The 19,252-nt window shown below is 44.5% G+C and overlaps 2 protein-coding genes across 3 annotated transcripts; one reads left to right on the forward strand and one right to left on the reverse strand.

The window, feature by feature from the left end:
- Positions 1-1,720: 1,720 nt before the first annotated feature.
- On the reverse strand, positions 1,721-16,039 carry PAAF1 (proteasomal ATPase associated factor 1). Its single transcript, XM_082219465.1, has 12 exons — positions 15,886-16,039; positions 14,233-14,273; positions 13,567-13,670; positions 12,848-12,937; positions 11,498-11,596; positions 10,357-10,507; positions 8,546-8,740; positions 7,054-7,145; positions 6,089-6,204; positions 5,623-5,705; positions 4,952-5,034; positions 1,721-2,387 (listed from the first exon to the last, which is right to left on the reverse strand). Exons 1-12 carry the CDS (start codon positions 15,930-15,932, stop codon positions 2,310-2,312), a joined length of 1,179 nt encoding a protein of 392 aa, XP_082075591.1. The 5' UTR covers positions 15,933-16,039; the 3' UTR covers positions 1,721-2,309.
- A 78-nt stretch (positions 16,040-16,117) lies between these two features.
- COA4 (cytochrome c oxidase assembly factor 4 homolog) lies at positions 16,118-18,470 on the forward strand. 2 transcript variants are annotated; one of them, XM_082219679.1, is made up of 2 exons: positions 16,118-16,300; positions 17,967-18,470. In XM_082219679.1, the coding sequence occupies exon 2, from the start codon at positions 17,977-17,979 to the stop codon at positions 18,238-18,240; it is 264 nt and encodes an 87-aa protein (XP_082075805.1). In that variant the 5' UTR covers positions 16,118-16,300; positions 17,967-17,976; the 3' UTR covers positions 18,241-18,470. The 2 variants fall into 2 exon arrangements, with proteins under 2 accessions (XP_082075805.1, XP_082075804.1); XM_082219678.1 differs by having other exon boundaries at positions 16,121-16,295.
- Positions 18,471-19,252: the final 782 nt, after the last annotated feature.

Genomic DNA, 19,252 nt, shown 5'->3' on the forward strand with positions numbered 1-19,252 from the left:
TCAGTCTGAAAATCTTCTGATAAAAGGGCAGTATATAAATCTAATAGAGTGGTACCTCTGGTTACGTACTTACGGTAATTCGTTCCGGAGGTCCATTCTGCGGGTTGTGAACGCTGCGGGTCACGAATGTGCATCCTGCATGGATCACGTTCGCAACCCAAAATAAAAAAATTCATTCCAGTAGCACCTTAAAGACCAACTAAGTTAGTTCTTGGTATGAGCTTTCGTGTGCATGCACACTTCTTCAGATACGCACTGAAGAAGTATCTGAAGAAGTGTGCATGCACACGAAAGCTCATACCAAGAACTAACTTAGTTGGTCTTTAAGGTGCTACTGGAAGGAATTTTTTTATTTTGACTATGGCAGACCAACACGGCTACCTATCAGTAACTGGTTCGCAACCCAAGCATCCACTGTATTTTGTGTTCAGTGGTACCTCAGGTTAAGTACTTAATTCGTTCCAGAGCTCCGTTCTTAACCTGAAACTGTTCTTAACCTGAAGCACCACTTTAGCTAATGGGGCCTCCTGCTGCTGCCACGCCGCCGGAGCCCAATTTCTGTTCTTATCCTGAAGCAAAGTTCTTAACCTGAAGCACTATTTCTGCGTTAGCAGAGTGTGTAACCTGAAGCATATGTAACCCGAGGTACCACTGTAAATAATAAAAATCTGGCTAAACAGACAAATGTTCTGACCTGTCCTGTCTTCCACTTCAAACACATGTACTTGATCACGTTGAAGTAACTCGATGTCAGAAGGGGATGGTAACATTCATGAGAGTAAATCACTCAGTGGATGAGCTAATCGTAGGCGCACTACAAGCCAAGCCAATTGCTATAGCAGTGGCCCAGTGCTCAGACTCCATCTCTGTTCAATACATGTCAGCTCAGTTGTCTTTCTGGAAGTCTGAGTCGTCAGTCTGTTGGTATTACTTGTCCGGTGTTGTACAGTGAATTGCTAGGATTTATATGGAGGAACATATATACTTGTATGTATCTGTATATGTCTGTATCTATATCCAGAACTGTTTGACTGAGCCTTATCTTCCACAACAGTAAACCATTCGGACCTTAAGCTGCTTTCCTGTGGTGACAAGTACTGGGAGCAACTTCCACTGCCTTGGCATCTTGTACTGTATCAGATTCCTGACCGATCACTCTCTCCATCAACAAAGAAGTTACAGGAACTGATGTTGCGATTTTGTCTTTGTTAAGTTACGGCAGGTGGGGCAGCCTTGGCCCTCTAGCAAGATGTTGCTTAACTACCAACTCCCATCAGCACTAGCAAACATAATGGCAGATTGAAGAATTTAATTCTCATATCTTTAGTTGTTTCACTTGAATTAACTATTTTGTTTCTTTTTATTTTGTTGTTATCTACTCTTGTCTTTTGGATAGGGCAGGGTATAAACATAGTTTAGTGAAAACAGAGTGTTTCGGTCCCACCAGACTGCAATAGACCCCACAAGCTGCTCTTCCTGCGTAGCTCCTGAAAAGTAATTTTTGCGTTTTGTGTTATGAGGTCAGATGAGAGAGCTGAGCCCTAATTTCGTCTTGTTAAAGATGAAAGGAGGCCTGGTGAGAGCCTCAAATAACAAAAAATAACCCTCTGTAATTGGGAATCAAAGATGAATGGCAAGCGAAGAATGGTAAGAGAAGAGGATTAAAAAGGAAATCAATGAGGGCTGCTCCCGAGAGAATCAATTTCATTGGGCAAACAGCTTGAGATCAAAGCAGCTTTATTTGAAGATGGAAACTTACAACTAACAGACTGCTTGCTGGTGGGCAGTGAGAATTGCCACAGAGGAGTCATTCTGCAAGGATGGAAACAAAAGGTTGCTGCAGTTTGCAGCTCAAGACAAGAAGCAGGCGAACCTGAGCAGGGGTTATTCCAAAACACCCCTTTCTATTGACATCTGCTGGCCTCCCTTTTCCTCGCTCACATCAGCTCCTTTCCCCTCACTTAGGAACAACCACCAGCCACACAGTGGATACCAAAAACACTTTTGCAAACACAAAAAGGGCACAATCGACCCAACAAACTTTCCGTGCTGTTCGGTGCAGGGAAACGGCGTTAAACTTTCAGAGCTGCCGTGTTCATATTGCTCGGCTGGAAGGTTACCTACAGGTTGGCCTTGGGTGCTGTCTCAACGTGGTCCCTACATCTCACGCCTGCGTGCTCCATTCACGCTACCGTACAAAGTCCTGGAAACGGGGGACACGGATATATGACTTGTTTCAAATAGGTGTTTTAAGTAATCCCTGAAGTGCGTCCAGCATTCACAGCGCAGTGTTCATGGCTTTCGTAAAGTCAGAGGTCTGAAAGCTGGTATCTCCTCACTATTCCGTCTCTGCAACACGTGTACACCTGTTTTTCCCATGTGGCCACCTAAAAAGATGGTAACAAAAGAGGTTTCAGAAGTGGTATTATTACAATCAAGTAAGAAACTGGATTAGTTCATTCCTTAACCTTCCCATGCTATGATCTGTATATATATTTTTCATATATTATATAGGGCTTTTTGTTTTACGATGCAAGGGCCTGGGAAGTTTGATCTTACCTGCTCTGATCTGTATTGCGTTAAGGTTTAATTGTTATCTCGGTCTTTTACACTCACCTAAAACCATCTCCTTTTTTATTATTCCAGTCCCAGGTGAATATGACTGCTAAAAAAGCGTGCTAGAATGTGTCCTGTATGCTGTCAACATTCAGTCAATGCTTTAGAAAGAATAAGGCAAGGACACCTGCATTGTTTTCCAGTAAATAGGCTGTCCTTCAGCATGCTTTTTATTATATTTTTATCACTGATGATATGTAAAGCGCTATTAATTGTTGTGCACTGCCCTGGGATCTTTTGATAAAGGGTGGTATATTGAATGAATGAATGAATGAAAAGAAGGAGAAGAATCCCATCTTACCATAAGGGAGGGAATTGCGGAGGGTGGGGAGAGAAAATTCCCCTGGTGTTAAGGAAAAAAAATGGGCTGCTACAGGGTGTTAAGAAACAGTCGTGAAATGATACTGGAAAATGGGGAGTGCAGTGCCGTATTTCTGCAGTGTTCAGAAAGAACAGGTGTGAGTTCCTACTGGTGGCAAAGATCTCTTTGTGTACTTGGAATAGAATACATGCTATCAAAGGACACTTAACAACACTTACGTTAAATTACAGTAATTCCTCTGAACTGGCCACACATATTACAATTATTATTATTATTATTAATATTAATAATAATACCCTGCCCATCTGGCCGGATTTCCCCAGCCACTCTGGACGGCTACCAACCGAATTTTAAAAACACAATATAGCATTAAACATAAAAAACATCTCTAGATAGGGCTGCCTTCAGATGTCTTTTAAAAGTAGGATTCAGGTAGGCAGTTGTGTTGGTCTGACGTAGTAGAAATATATCAAATAAATAAATTGTCCAGTAGCACCTTAGAGCACCTTAGAACACAAAAGCTCATACCAAGAACAAACGTAGTTGGTCTCCAAGGTGCTACTGGACAATTTATTTATTTTTTAAATATATTTTTAAAAGTAAGATAGTTGCTTATTTCCTTGACATCTGATGGGAGGGCATTCCACAGGGCAGACGCCACTACCGAGAAGGCCCTCTGCCTGCTTCCCTGTAACCTCCCTTCTCACAGGAAGGGAACTGCCAGAAGACCCTCAGAGCTAGACCTCCGTGTCTGGGCAGAACGATGGGGGTGGAGACGCTCCTTCAGGTTTACTGGACCGAGGCCATTTAGGGCTTTAAAGATCAGCACCAACACTTTGAATTGTGCTTGGAAACGTATTGGGAGCCAATGCAGGTCTCTCAGGACTGGTGTTATATGACCACAATGGACAGTAGCTTTCTGTTACAATCACATTCTTTGATTAGGTGCATCCCTTTCTGGGGGAAGATTCCATAACTGGTGCCTCCCCTTAACTAAGTTATATACCCACGATTGCTGCCTTACTACTGTGTAAGAGGCAAACTTATACAACTCTAATTTAGTGGTGTTTTGTGCCAGAAGGTAAAGCGGGAGTCTCTCCTGAACCATGCACTTAGGGGCATCGGGAACATTACCATCTCAGAAGTGCTCTACAATATGGGCCTAGTAACATCGGCCAACCTTACAGGATTATTCAAATAGTTACTAAGAAGAGTGTGTGATAACTTTCTAACGGTAAGAGCTGTTTAACAGTGGAACAGACTCCCATGAGAGCTTGTGGATTCTCCTTCACTGGAAGTTTTTTGGCAGAGGCTAGATGGTCACAGAATCAGAATCGTTCAGTTGGAAGGGACACCAATGGTCATCTAGTCCAACCCCCTGCAATGCAGGGATCTCAGCTGAAGAATCTCTGGCAGACAGGCATTGAAACTCTGCATTAAAACCTTTGAGGAAGGAGAGTCAACAACCTTTTGAAAGTGACTGTTAAGCTGTCAAACAGCTCTTACTGCCGGGAAGTTTTTCCGTATGTTTAGTCGGAATCTCCTTCCTTTTAACTTGAAGCTGTGGGTTCGAGTCCTACCCCCCCCCCCAGAGCAGGAGAAAACAAGCTTGCTCCATCTTCCACATGACAGTCCTTGAGATATTTGAAAATGGCTATCCTATCTCCTCTCAGTCTCCTCTTTTCCAGGCTAAACATACTCAGCACCTTCAACCATTCCTCATAAGGCTTGGCCATCTGTCATGTATGATCTATCTGAGATTTCTGCATTGCAGGGGTTTGGACTAGATGGCTCTCGGGTCCCTCCCAACTGTACGAATTCTATGATTCTGAGATTATATGAATGAGCGTGTATGATAAAATAATAGTTAAATATTTTTTCATAATTTTATTCCCCAAGTTTTCCTATTTCCCTTCTCCCCTGGAGTTAAGCAGCGATTTCTGTGATTTCTCTGAACAAAAACTCCCTTTGCCAAGACCAAGACAAAAATGGGCATTTCCCCTTGTACGATACCTTGTATACGGGGTCACAGTCTGGCCCAGTGAGCTCAGCCACATGGTCCAGATCTTGCTGCATAATAAAGCAGGTTCCATCACCTGGAAAGAGATGCAGAACACGTGAAAGACAAGAAACTGCAGTTTACGTAGCAAGCCTTCACATTCCACATACCAATGTCATTATGATGCCCACCCATCGGTGCAAGATACTGAGAAATCAAATGTGAGAAACCTGCTGGATCCTCAAGTGCAGTGCCGTAAGGCTTTTTGTCCATGGAGAATACACTCAAACCTCGGTTGTCGAATGTAATCCATTCCGGAAGACAGTTCCGAAACGTTCGACAACCAAGGATCGAAGGGCGGTTGGCAAAGTCAATGTAAAAAAGAAGAAGAAAGCTCTCTGGAAGCCATTTGGCTTCCAAAAAACGTTTGAAAACCGGAACATTTACTTCTGGGTTTTCAGTGTTCGGGAGCCAAAACGTTCCAAATGGAGCTGTTCAGGAAAAGAGGTTTGACTGTAGTGACTTATTCTTAACAGCTGAGAATTCACAGTGTAAGAAATTCAGGAGGGTCTGTTAATGGTTCCAACAATTTGACTTCATCCCCCCCCCCAAAGCACCCTCCTTCATTGTCTCCCAAGACAAGGCAGATGCTAACTCAGTAGGTGAAAGAAAAGAGGAACACTACCTTGGCTGGCAATAAATCCATCTCTAAAAGGGAGCAGAGAAAGAACTGGTGCTCCTGATCTATGGACAACACGAACTGGAGCCCTAGAGAGAGCAGCAGGAACCTTTATCACAAAGAGTGGCTCACGTTATAACAAGTTTGTCAGAATTCTTCTTAAAGAGACAAATAACCTGGGCCATGTTGTATAGGGAGCATAAGAAGCTGCCTTGAATCAGAGCCAGATCACGGGTCCACCTGGCTCTATATTGCTTACACTGACTGGCAGGGGCTTTCCAGGGTTTCAAGCAGGGAGTCTCTCCTACTCTTACCTGGAGATGCCACTGAGAATTGAACCCAGGGCTTTCGGTAGAGGCTCTGCCACTGAGCTTACAGCCCTTCCCCAGTGACATGCATAACTGGAGCAACATGGGAAGCAGCAACAATGCTCCTGAGGCCACATTAACAGCTGCCCTTCAATTCTACTCACTTGGTGTTTCGCACATCCAGCTGGTATATATTTCCATCTTGCGTGCCGCCAAGGAGGTAGATGTTGGAGAGGAACGTGCAGCAATTAAATGCATCCGAGCCAACAAACAGAAAAACCTGAGGAGGAAACAAGCAAGAGGGAATGAAAAGGATATTGCGATGCTACTCTGAACGAGAGAGAAAGAAAGAGAGAGAGGGAGAGAGAGCGAGCAGCTAGGGAAAACGGCAGTTGAAATTTCTGTTGAAAAAAGCATGTTCCTAACTGGCCTGACCAGAGGTAGATCTGGCTGGGTTGTTGCATTTTTAAAAAAATATAATTTTTATTAAGTTTTTCATATTTTATTACATTTCAATATCAAAAAATAATAATTCATGACTTAAGACATTGCTTAAATAAAGCATCGACCTCCTTCCTTCCCTCTAGCAGACTTCCATATCTCATGACCAATTTCTCCACAATCCTAAATTCACTTTTTTACCTTGAATTGAACTTTTAACAATCACCTACTTATAAGTAAATCAGCTCCTTAATTTCCCATTACCAAACAGATAGGTAGCCTTCCAGTAGCACCTTAAAGACCAACTAAGTTGGTATGAGCTTTCGTGTGCATGCACACTTCTTCAGATACACAGAATGTGTGTATCTGAAGAAGTGTGCATGCACACGAAAGCTCATACCAAGAACTAACTTAGTTGGTCTTTAAGGTGCTACTGGAAGGAATTTTTTTATTTTGACCATTACCAAACATTTCAACTTAAACCTACAAACGTATTCAACTGTTTGCAATTTTCTTTCATATAGAGTATAAATTTGCCCCAGTCCTTTTGGAACAAATCATCACAGCGATTCCGAATCTTCCCCGTCAGCTTTGCTGGCTGGGTTGTTGCATGGTGTGTCGGCCGATAGGTTCAAAACAGATAACAGCAGAAAAGGCAACATAAAACATGGTCATGGTGATATCTTACCGGCTGCCTGCTATGCAACCCCACCCCTTGCAGCTTTTTGTCCTCTCGAGCCAACAGCAGGAGTTTCCCTTCTGTTCCGATTTCACGCTCACCTGTGTTAGAAAGAAACATGGTTAGGGTTAGCAGCTGCTCACCTTGTCGTTTGTTAAAGGCCAGAATGATGGCCAAACTAGGGGTGATGGGAGCAGCCATGTTTGCGTCTTACATGGTTGATTTTTATATAAGGACCCTCGCCTATTTTACTTCCCTGCCATCCCAGATTCAGAACCTCCCTAATCCCTGCTCCACTTTGCCGGAAGTGAGCCAAACTAGGAGAAATGTTCCCAAAGCAACATTCTGCTTTTCATGTATTTGGAACAGACAGACACGTGAATGACCAAACCTAGTGAGTTGAATTTGTCCCTTCAGTTCTGCTCACTAAGCGCAGTGTGTTTATGCCCAGATGCTATGGTCAAAGATTGACAACGTATTTTTTTGAATGGTAGTGAGAGAGAATGAATGAGTGCATACATAGATGTGCGTAAGGTTGTCCTTGCTCTCGGTATGCTTTTTCAAACTTTGTTTGATTGAATATAAAGGCTTTATTTTTAAACAAAGTTGGACCACAAACCTCTCCACAAAAAGTTAACAGGTCAGCATCAATGTTACCTTTCTGCCTTATCTTTAATACATTTTAATTATTACACTTGTCATATGAAACTCCGTTATACTGAGCTAGAGGGCTGGTCTATCAGCTTTCCTCCAGATCTGGAGCCCTCTAGATCCGGGATGTCTAATCGGTCGAAGTGAAAAGCAATGCAAGGGAATTCTCCGCCCCCCTGCTCTGCCACTGTGTTAGTCCGACGCGTCAAATGGGTTAGAAAATTGAAGTATCTGTCAGCACTGCATCGTTTTTTTAGGTGAGCAATTTTCCTCTCCTAAAAAAAATCAACAACTTTGGATTGCTCCCTCCCTAAAAGGTCAACAACTTTGGCATCCCATCCCCCCATCCCTTCGTGGAAGATCACTTCCGTAATTTTTATACTGGGAGTAGATTGCAGTCTCTTGTGAGTTGGACGTGCCTGCTCTAGATGTTATTGAACTACCAACCTCCTTAAGCCGCAGCTCGCATGGCCGTGCTGGCTGGGGCTGGTCGGAACTGTAGTCCAAAGCAGCTGGAGAGAGCACCAGGTTGGGAAAGTCTGGCTGAGCCCAATATTGCAAACATGGCCAATGCAGGGCTAAGCACCCATGAACCGAACCTGGGTTCTCCTGTGCTCAAAGGTCAGTGGAACTACACATGGCTACGGCTCCTCCCCTGCTGGTCTGGCCCTGCCTAATCCGCCAATACAAAACATCCTCCGCTCTCCCAGCAATGAATTACAGCCAAAATAAAACCTGGAGTTATTTTCAGGTGTGCAACTTTTTGGCATGACTTTATGACCATAAAACGTGCCTCCGCTTTTTTTTTTTTTTTAAAGAAGAGAACACTTGCTTAATGTTGTTAACTTACTGGGTATTTTTTCGGGAGAGCCCAAGTTTAAGGTGTTGTCGGCCTCACCCAAAGCGACACCATTGACTGGAGAGCCACAATCTGCGACAACACCCAGGCAGGACGATGTCCCGCAGTCCCAGAGGCGGGCAGTGCCATCCCGAGAGCTTGAGACCACGTTTCTTCCCCGATCCACAATGGCTGTGTCCAGAATTCCTGCAGGACGGCAAAGGAAACACCCGTGGGAAAGCGAAAAGAAGTCTATCCATGCTCTCTGACACAATTCCACCACCCCCCGCCATAATGCTGACCAAAGCACACCACAAGGAAAAAGAAAGGAGTCAGCAGCTAAGACAGCCTCAGAGAACCAAAGAGAAGGTTGAAGATTTGCCATCTCATCTAGGTGACAACCACACTATACATTTCAAACATGTGGCTTCCCCCTAAAGAATCCTGGGAACTGCAGTTTGTTAAGGGTGCTGGGAATTGTAGCTCTGTGAGGGGTAAGATACAGTTCTCAAGATACTTAGGTGGAAGCCATGTGCTTTCAATGTATGGTGTGGATGTGAGCCTAGTTTAGATGAAAATCCAGTCTAATCTCAGATATCTGGGGCCTCAAATGTATTTTGTTGTTGTTGTTGTGCAATTGCAAAATTCCATACTGTGTTAGCACTTAGCTATACTAGGTCAAGAGCAAATGATTACAAGTGAACATAAGATCGTAAGAGGAGCCTGCGCTGGATCAGGCCAGTGGCCCAACTAGTCCAGAATCCTATTCCTACAGTGGCCAACAAAGTGCCTTTGTGAAACGAGCAAGGAAGAACAGATGGGTAGCCGTGTTGGTCTGCCATAGTCAAAATAAAAAAATTCCTTCCTGTAGCACCTTAAAGACCAACTAAGTTAGTTCTTGGTATAAGCTTTCGTGTGCATGCACACTTCTTCAGTGTATCTGAAGAAGTGTGCATGCACACGAAAGCTTATACCAAGAACTAACTTAGTTGGTCTTTAAGGTGCTACAGGAAGGAATTTTTTTATTTTGACTATGGCAGACCAACACGGCTACCCATCTCTAACTGGAACCATGGAAGGCACCACATTGAGCCGCATGAAATGGAAGTCCATCAACCTGCAGTGTATCTGAAGAAGTGTGCATGCACACGAAAGCTTATACCAAGAACTAACTTAGTTGGTCTTTAAGGTGCTACAGGAAGGAATTTTTTTATTTTGACAAGGAAGAACATTCACTCTTTTCCAATAACACCACTGATTCTAATAGACGCAGCAGTCCACAGCTGCTGATACATTTACTTATAAAACAAAAGAAATCCAATCCTACAAATTCTTGTATCTGCTCAACTCTGCTGTGGTAAATCTCTCCAGCAAGAGACAGCTGGCTCTGATAACTGTGTACGTAAGATGAATTTGAATAATTTTGGCAATCTGTAACTTTGAGCTTTTCAGGACAGATGATCAGGAGTTTTTGGCTGACAGCTAGCTTGTATTCACCAGGGTCCTGCCAGTGCCTTTATCCCTGACCTCACACTGTGCATATGCGCCAGGGGCAAGGACCATCCCATGCTGACTTCCTGGAACTGGAGAGTAGAGTGGGAGCCATCTTTATAGTTGCATTGAGCTTTGGAATGCCGCAGCTACCAGGTACAACTGCCCTTGTCCTCCAAGTTTGTTTAGGTGGTGAGCTGTAGAGGTGCTCAGAACACCTTATCAGCCCAGCCACAAAAGAGAAACACCGGCCTCTTTCTCCAGCTTGGAGCTTAACTCAACTTCAGCTGCTATCACAACTACATTTTATTTCAGTTGCCAACTTCCTGTACCTGCTTTGTGACCCTGAAATGTTACCACGCATTTGGCATCTTCCGCAGACCAGATCTTCAGCCGGGCATCCATCCCCCCACTCAGGACCACAATGCCTGACGGGAAAAACCTGCAGCAATTCACATCGTAGACGTGGCCTTCCAGACATCTCTGGGAAGACAAAAGAATTGAGTGCTAGTTAAAAGCCTCATCTCATCCTCTGCCTTGTTACTTAGCAATAGCCATCTTATTTGCCAAGCACACCGGCTGGCTGCACTGCCTCCATGACATCACTGCATCCTAGATTGTCATCATCTATTTTGTTTCTTTGCAGAGATTGTATCATTGAGGTTCTGGAAGTATCCTAAAACCATAATCAAGGGTAATTAAATCTAGGCCAGCTGCCCAAACAAGGTACCCATATGCCTGAGATTTCCAGGACACAGAAGACCTATTTCTCACTAAAATGCTAAACTTACATCAACTTAAGACTGCAGGTGGGAGCTTGATTTAAAACAAACAAACAAACAAAAATACCTCTACATCAACTAGCATGTCAGAAAGAAGTGTCATAATCTAGCCTTTTCCCCAATATACTTCTCTTTGTGAGACTCTACCTGCTACCTGAAACTGTAGTCCAGACATAGGGTTAGCATTACAGTGAGAGTTGTGCCACTGTTAGTAAACTCATTATACAGAAAGAAGTCAGGCGGAAGGGGGTGGATCAGAAGTAAGATAATACTTGACTTCCTGAACTGATTTTTATCCTGTCAGTGTGTTGTGACATGGAAGTCAACTGATCCTCAACGTGGTGAAGGTGACCAGATCCCAATTCCTTTATGGAAAGAAGTAGGGGGGAAATGGATTTCTCTACCCACTGAGAAGACAGGACATGCAGCAATAATACATTACAGGAAAGGAGGGTTAAGATAAATATCAGAAACAACTTCCTTGCCACGATCCACAGGTGCACTCGCAGGTATGCACATGCACTTAAGATTTATCATGTTGTTTCTCTCTCTCTCTCCCAATGATATCAAACTACTATTAAAACTCTGGAGTTTGAACAGCAGTTTGAGGAGGGCAGGGATTAGTTCAACATTCAAGGGTTTAGACTGCAGGTTTCTTAAAGGCAAATTTCAACCTCAATACTGGTCTTACTCTTATTTCTCCATTAGCAGCCTGCCAAATTTTCATAGCTCCATCAGCACTGGCTGATATTCCAAGTCCTCCGCCACTAGAAATGTCAAGGCAAGTAATCTAAGATGGAGAGGAAGAGAAAATGAATAAATGACCACAATCTAGAAAAGTGAAATACTGATGGGCACTGGCATGGGCACTGGCATGTTATACAGTTCAGTCCATGTATTACGATGTATAGGCTAATGAGTTTATTGAGAAATCTCTATTCCATATAATTAAACTGCCAATTTGTAAAACACAGGCTATTCAAGGAGACATATAAAAGATCAAATCAAATAGTTAAACAATCAAAAATGGTTGCCAGGTTTTTGAGTACCTCTAATACAGATGATATACAACTGTGCATAAAACAGCAGGCAAAAACCATTTTGAACTTACATGGGCTTATAGGGAATAATAATATTAATAATAATAATAATAAATTAATGATAACTTATTATTTATACCCCGCCTATCTGGCTGGGTTTTCCCAGCCACTCTGGGCAGCTCCCAACAAAATATTAAAAACACAATACAGCATCAAACATTAAAAACTGCCCTAAACATGGCTGCCTTTAGAAGTCTTCTAAAAGTCAGATAGTTGTTTATTTCCTTGACATCTGATGGGAGGGCGTCGCACAGGGCAGACGCCACCACCGAGAAGGCCCTCTGCCTGGTTCCCTGTAACCTCACTTCTCGCAGTGAGGGAACCACCAGAAGGCCCTCAGAGCTGGACCTCAGTGTCTGGGCTGAACAATGGGGGTGGAGACGCTCCTTCAGGAGCAAATGATGCAACAAAATCTCAGTCCCCCTGCCCCCCTGGCACAACATATCCTCCCCAGCCTTGACCCCCTCCTGCCCTGGATGACTTTGAATTTCTGCTGTCACTCATCTGACATACCTACCTGTGTAGCATATAGACAAGTTTGTACTTGGAAATTTAGCATTTGGTGTGGTGGGATGGATAATTGGTGTGAGACATTGTGAAACAATCTGAAGAAGAGGGAACTGTGGGAAAGCCTGAAGACTTTATGAAGAGTTGTAGGACTTCAAAGAAGCTGAACTTGGAGCTTGGCTGTGGAATTTAACACAGCAAGGACTTTGAAGCAAATAATCCTCTCTGGGCTGAGAGAGAGAAGACTTCTTGTACCACCTGTAACTATTGTGTGTATGTAGTATGGTGTACAGCTGTTTTCTGTGGCAAGCTTCCACAGCACATACACCCAGCACTGACAAGTTATCGAAGAACACTGCAACTCATTTAATTAACTGAAGCTGCACCATCATTTAAAGTCATCTTATGAAAAACCACTTTGTAAAAATACTTACACTTTTTTGATGGATTCTACAGAAGGTTGTGTAGGGTGCCAGAAATTTGGTGGACGCATTTTCACGAGGGCAGGAAACCAGCAGACTTTTCTGGAGTAGGTAGAACAGAAAGGGGTAGATAACATTTATTGGAAGCTGATTATGACCCATCATCACAAAACCCAATAACTAATATGGTGAAAACTCCAGACAATAAAGCAGGTAGCCACAATTGTTTTGGAATTTTCTGTTAAATATCATAGATATGATATAAATCATTGCAGTAATGAGTAATTTTGAGTGTTGCCTTATACTGTGAACCCCAAGGGGGGGGGGAATATTAATGTTTAAGAAAATGAGCTCTAAGTTGCTCTAAGGCCATCAGAGAGCATTTTATTCCTCCAGTAGAAGCCCAAACCCATAAAATATAATAATCTGAATTGGGGCTGTGACAGTCAGAAGGCACAATATAAATCCAACAAATAAAAAAATGCAGTTATGACAGAGGGCACTTCCACATAGCAGTTTCTTGTGAATTCAGTGCTGCTCATAGATGTATGTTTTGTGTAATTTGCACAGGACACTATCCTCGTCAAAATAACATCCCGCATCCCCCGACCTCAATTGAATCCAGATCAAGTTCAGATTATAAATCTGACATAGAAAACCATAGAGTTATCTTAGTTCTTGCTACGAGCCACTAGTTTGCCCTTCAACCCCATAGACGGAAGTGACCGTACCTTAGTTATTTCACTGACAACAAATCCTTCAGAGGCTACAACTTCAGGAATTCCATCTGAGCTCACCCCCTGACAAGTCAGCTTACCATACAAAGTAGGTTTTCCTACAGCATGCAAAAAACACAAACGGAAGACTTAAAAGGTGTTAAATCCTTTAGACAGTACTTTATAAAGCCATCCTTATCTATTTAGGTTTTATTTTTAATGGAGACCTTCAACATGAGTTCCTCTAGCTAGAGACAAATGTGATCAACTTTTAGTTAATGATTCACAAGCAGTTCTCTGTCAGGTTTATTATTCGACTCCCACTTGTAGCAAACTAACATAAATAAACAGTAATCAAATAAGAGAAAAACAGAAAACGAGGCTTGTTATAGTCTTAACACACTTGTTCACCAAGTACCAATGGCTTATAATTCTGAAGTTTTTCGTCCGTAGTACTTTCATCTAAAACTGATTTTGGCTTGTTTAAAAAATAAATTTGTTATTTCTGCTTCACAAATGGCATTAGCTGGTGGAAAAGCCAAGCCTCTCTAACTCTGAATATTGGCAGAATTTCAGAGCTTGGTGCTTAAGCTAAAGTGTGGAGAGAGAGCTGGTTAGACACAAAGAGAATGGAACGGTACATTATCACCACAAAAGGGACAGAGGTCTATTCTTGTTCACCTGGGCTGCTGCAGCTTAGCCAAGCCTGCTCCTCATTCTTCCTGCAAAGATGAGAAACTCCAGTAAGCATAAAGCAGGGACAGCCAACGTGGTGCCCTCCAAATGTTGCTAGGCTACATCTCCCATCATCCTATACCACTGACTTTGCTAGCTAGGGCTGAGGGAAGTTGTGATCCAACGACATCAGAAGGTACCATGTTGGCTATCCCTAGCATGAAGGATCAGATGTTCACTTGGCATCAGTTTGGAGGGGATCAGAGGACGTTGGATTTGGGGGTGTTAACTTGCAACCTGTTTCCTGTGTCAATTACTCAGTTTGTGGGGAAGCACAAGACCAAAATGAGCACAAAACATTGGCATCCATTTGCAAAATTTTGGGGTTATACATTAATGAAACTGAAGTAGATGAAGGTTTGGAAAGGAGCAGCTATTGAGTTCATTCAAGGCTAAAGGGGTTGGAGGGACCACTTCTTTATCATTATTAGTGCAGGCTGAAGTATTTGGGGGAACTGGAGAGCATTTAAGGGACAAAAAAAACACCAAAAATTGATGTGGGGTGGGAGAAGGGAGGTTGCAAATGACAGATGGTGGAGGGCAGACTATGGGAGGACCTTGGCACCATACCCAAGGAGAGGGCAGTGAAAGAAAATGGCCAAAACCTTTCAAGTCAAAGCAGGCAACCCTTCTGGAAGGAAAAAACAAAACCTCGAGGGGTGGGGGGAAAGGATGGCGAAGGCAGGCAGGCAGATTCCTTTGTGCTTGACTCAAAAAGGTGAGCCCAAGATGGAAACTCAACTCCTGGAGCCCCATGAATGGTCTGCCCTACTTTGAGGTGGGGAGAATGACTGCTGAAAGGACCACCAGCAGCAGGTGATGTGAAGGGGGCTGAAAAACAAGTGAAAGTTCAAGGGGGGGGGGGAATAAGAGATGTATCTGAGGGGGCACTGAAAATGGGGGAAGAGACAAGTTTGAGGGGGGCACTGAAATGGGGATCAAGGGGGAAGAAGAGAGACATGTTTGAGGGGGCATTGAAAATGGGGGGAGGGAATAGGCAAGTTTGAGGGGGTCACTGAAAATGAGGGACAAGGGGGGAGAAGAGACAAGTTTGAGGGAGGCACTGAAAATGGAGGGGTAAGGAGGGGGGAGAAGAGACAAGTTAATAAATTGAGGATGGCACTGAAATGGGGGTCAAGGGGGAAGAAGAGAGAGGTAGTTTGAGGGAGCATTGAAAACGGAGGGGCAAGGGAGGAAAAAAGCCAAGTTTGCGGGGGGGGGAATTGTAATGGGGGTTGTCAAGAGGGAAGAAGAGAGAAATGCTTGAGGGGGCGTTGAAATTGGAGGGAGGGGAAAGCCAAGTTTGAGGGGGCCCCTGAAATGGGGGTCAAGAAGAGAGAGACAGTTTGAGGGAGCATTGAAAACGGAGGGGCAAGGGAGGAAAAAAGCCAAGTTTGAGGGGGGCACGGAAAATTGGGGGGGCGAGGAAGGGCGAAGAGGCAAGTTTGAGGAGGGACTGAAATGAGGGGGAAGAGGACGAGGCAAGTTTGAGGGGGCACTGAAAATGGGGGCGAGGGGTCGTGGGGGAGCAGAGCTTGAGGGGGCACTGAAAACGGGGGGCGGCAGGGGGTGCCGCCGCGGGGAGGCCCTCTCGCCCACCTCAGCACCTGGTCCCAGTCGCCCTGGATCCGCACCACCGCCGCCATCTTGCCCGCGGCCCCTCCCCGGAAAGCGCATCCCGCTGCCCTCCCCCCGGAAGGCCCGGGCGCCGCCCACCAAGGAAGCAGCTTGGCCCGCGAGGAGGCCTCAGGGGAGCCCAAGGCCGAGGGGAGCCGGGCGGGCGGGCGGGCGTGGGAAGGCCGCCGCCGGGCGTGGGCGGCCGAGCGGTCTTTTCTTTTTTTGCCTGCGTAGCTCGGTGGGCGGGGCGCCCGGCGCGCGCGGGAAGCTAAGCAGGCTCAGCCCCGGACAGCTCTCGGATGGGAGACCGGAGCGGAGGCGTCGTCATTTCCGCGTAGCTCGCGCGGGCTTGGCCTTTCTCCGCAGAGCACCTCGCCAAAGACTCCTCCCGAGTAAGGTTATATCGCCGTCCAGGAGTATCAGAGGAGAAGGGTCCCCCACCTCCTCCTGCAGGAAGGCTATTTATAAATAAGACAAATTCTCCGGATGATGTAGAAAGCGGAGTCAGCCTAAGGATCCGCAAGTGAAGTTTCTTCACATCAACTTGCCGGAAAAGCTTCAGTTATTACTTTTGACTTTAGTAATCCAGGAGAATTGTCAGGAAAGTGGGGGAGAAACTCTAGGGCCTTTGAATGCAAAGTGTGGCAAATTCAGTATATTGCACGTGCAAAAGACACTGTGCCATAGCTGTCAACTTTCCCCTTTTCTTGCGGGGATTCCTATTTGGAATAAGGGAATTTCCCTTAAAGAAAGGGAAACGTTGACAGCTATGCACTGTGCTCCCATCTTTCTTTCTCATTCCCTCCATTCATAAGGCAAAATAACCACATCCGATGCCCTTTTAAATGTGCTGTGGCAGGGCAGAGGATTGGTTTGTTTCTGTTACTTTTATTATGTATTTTGTGTTTTTTTATTGTAATTTTATGTTGTGAACTGCCCTGAGATCTCTGGGTACAGGGCAGTCTTCTTCAACCTCAGCCCTCCAGATGTTTTGAGACTGCAATTCCCATCATTCCTGACCACTGGCCCTGCTAGCTGGGGATCATGGGAGTTGTAGGCCAAAAACATCTGGAGAGCCAAGGTTGAGGAAGCCTGGTATAGGGCATAATAATAACTACCACCTAAGGGCTTTCCGTGCGCTGCTGGGGTTCGCCAGAAGCGGCTTAGTCCTGCTGGCCACATAACCCTGGAAAAACTGTCTGCGGACAAACGTTGGCTCCCTTGGCCTGTAAAGTGAGATGAGTGGCGCAACCTCAGAGTCAGCCACGACTGGACCTAATGGTCAAGAGTCCCTTTACCCTTTACCTTTAAGAGCTTTGGTTGATCTGTTTGACATCCTATACCCTTTTAAAATGTGGTTCTTTTTTTGGGGGGGTTATTGGGTAGCTGTTTTTATTCTGATTATATATGTTATCTTTTCTGCGAACTACCCTGAGACCTCTGGGTATAGGGCAGTATATAAACTCAATAAACAGTAATAAGAGATGACAAAGAGAAAGTAGGGCTGCAGTTCAGGTAACAAAACACACAGCACATTGCTAATAATAATAATAATAATAATAATAATAATTTATTTATACCCCGCCCATCTGGCTGGGTTTCCCCAGCCACTCTGGGTGGCTTCCAACAGAATATTAAAATACAATAGTCTATTAAACATTAAAAGCTTCCCTAAACAGGGCTGCCTTCAGATGTCTTCTAAAAGTCTGGTAGTTGTTTTTCTCTTTGACATCTGGTGGGAGGGCATTCCACGTTCAAGGTTTACTCTGTCCTACTGAATTCAATGGGGCATATTCCCAGGTAAATGGGGTTAGGACTGCAATCTTAATCTACTAATCATATGGCCCTTCCCTGATTACTTTCACAAATGTGAATAAAACTCTTGCATTATTTTATGTTTAAGAGGCTAAGAGACATTGTACTGCTTTTATAAAATGCCTTTATCCAGGTCCAAGTCTTTAGGAGGTACTGTCCAAGAAGCTGTTAATGACAACAAGGCGATCTCTTTCCCTTCTCTGCTTTTTTTTAAATGCCCATTTCCTTCTCTCTCATCCTCCCTCCAGACCCGCCAGGATGTCAAGTGCCAACTCCTCGGGTCACAACTGGAACCGGAAGCCAAAAGCGGAGGAGGAAGAGGACGATCCCTTCGACAAAATGATCTCCCGCACCGGTTGCGCCTCTTTCCACTATGCGGTGCAGGAGTGCATGGCTGAACACCAGGATTGGCGCAAGTGCCAGGAGCAGGTGAAGAGCTTCAAGGATTGCATGATGGAACATGAGAAGCAGAGAATGGCAGAGCTGCTCAGAAGACAGAAACAGCATCAAACCACAAGCTGACAAGAGCCAGCTTTGCACAGAGGGCAGTTCCCTTGCTTGTGGGAAGTATTTAAATAACGGCAGTGCAGCACAGAGGTTGAGCTCTGGGAAACGGTTGCTGTGGGAGGTGGTTCAAAGAGATGGGATGTAACTGCATGCATTGCTCTTGCAGTAATCCCCCGGCTAAATTCTTCTGGTTTTTTAACAGAACAAGCAAAACTTTCTTGCCAAAAAATAAAAGGTGGAATTTATATGTCTTCTTCATTTTCTCTGTCGTTTAGGGGTTTTCCAAAGATGAAGTTATTGTAGAGATAGATAAGCACATCCTTATCACTCTCAATTATTTTCTGTCCCTTAATGCATACAAACTTAACTGCGGTCCTGGACCAGACTGCTTAGTTGGCATTCATGAATCCTGCCCCTATCCCACACTGGATTTGATAATTGCTCAGGAGTCTATCGTTCAACCGGACTGGGGCGGGGGAATAGTTTAGGACAGGTCAGACTGGTGTTGTATATGCACACGGAACTGCTTTTAAGACCAATTCACAGAATGGGGAAGAAATCTGCTAGAGAGCTCTATTTGTCCTGATTTCAAAATCCAGATGTTGTCTTTGAGGCTACACTACTGGACAATTTGCTTTGGCACCCACAACCCAGGTTCCTGGAGCCATGTGGGGAATTGCTTTTCTATCCCAGTGTCTAACACTGCCAAAAGCTGAATATTTCTTCACGACAGGATGGGAAAGTTCCCCCACCAGACATGAGAGCAGCAGCCCAGCTCAGGGGCACATTACAGCTCATGCCTTGATAACACCTTAACTCTCTTTCTCTCTCCCTCTCTCTCAATACACACACACAAACACTCAATAAACTGGTTGGGCCTGCCCTGTACACAGTGCTGAATTGCCAGTACTATACCCAGAAAACTCTACCCAGATTCTGTAAGCAGAAGTCTAAATTGGTACAGGTGACGCAATGAACTTTTGCTTAACTCCAGCAGCAGAAATTGCCTCATGTTACAGCACTCCGT

This window comes from Podarcis vaucheri (assembly GCF_965113315.1).
Source record: "Podarcis vaucheri genome assembly, chromosome: 4".
In the NCBI taxonomy this organism is placed as follows: domain Eukaryota; kingdom Metazoa; phylum Chordata; class Lepidosauria; order Squamata; family Lacertidae; genus Podarcis; species Podarcis vaucheri.

Bases quoted from the DNA above. Each gene is read 5' to 3' on its own strand.
- PAAF1 (XM_082219465.1), bottom strand. From the start codon at position 15,932: ATGGCGGCGGTGGTGCGGATCCAGGGCGACTGGGACCAGGTGCTGAG. The intron at 10,508-11,497 runs GTAAGACCAGTA...TTGTCTTCCCAG, and splicing joins CTGCTAATGGAGAAATAAGA to AGATGTCTGGAAGGCCACGT. The intron at 8,741-10,356 runs GTACAGGAAGTT...GCCGTCCTGCAG, and splicing joins ATTTCAGGGTCACAAAGCAG to GAATTCTGGACACAGCCATT.
- COA4 (XM_082219679.1), top strand. From the start codon at position 17,977: ATGTCAAGTGCCAACTCCTCGGGTCACAACTGGAACCGGAAGCCAAAA.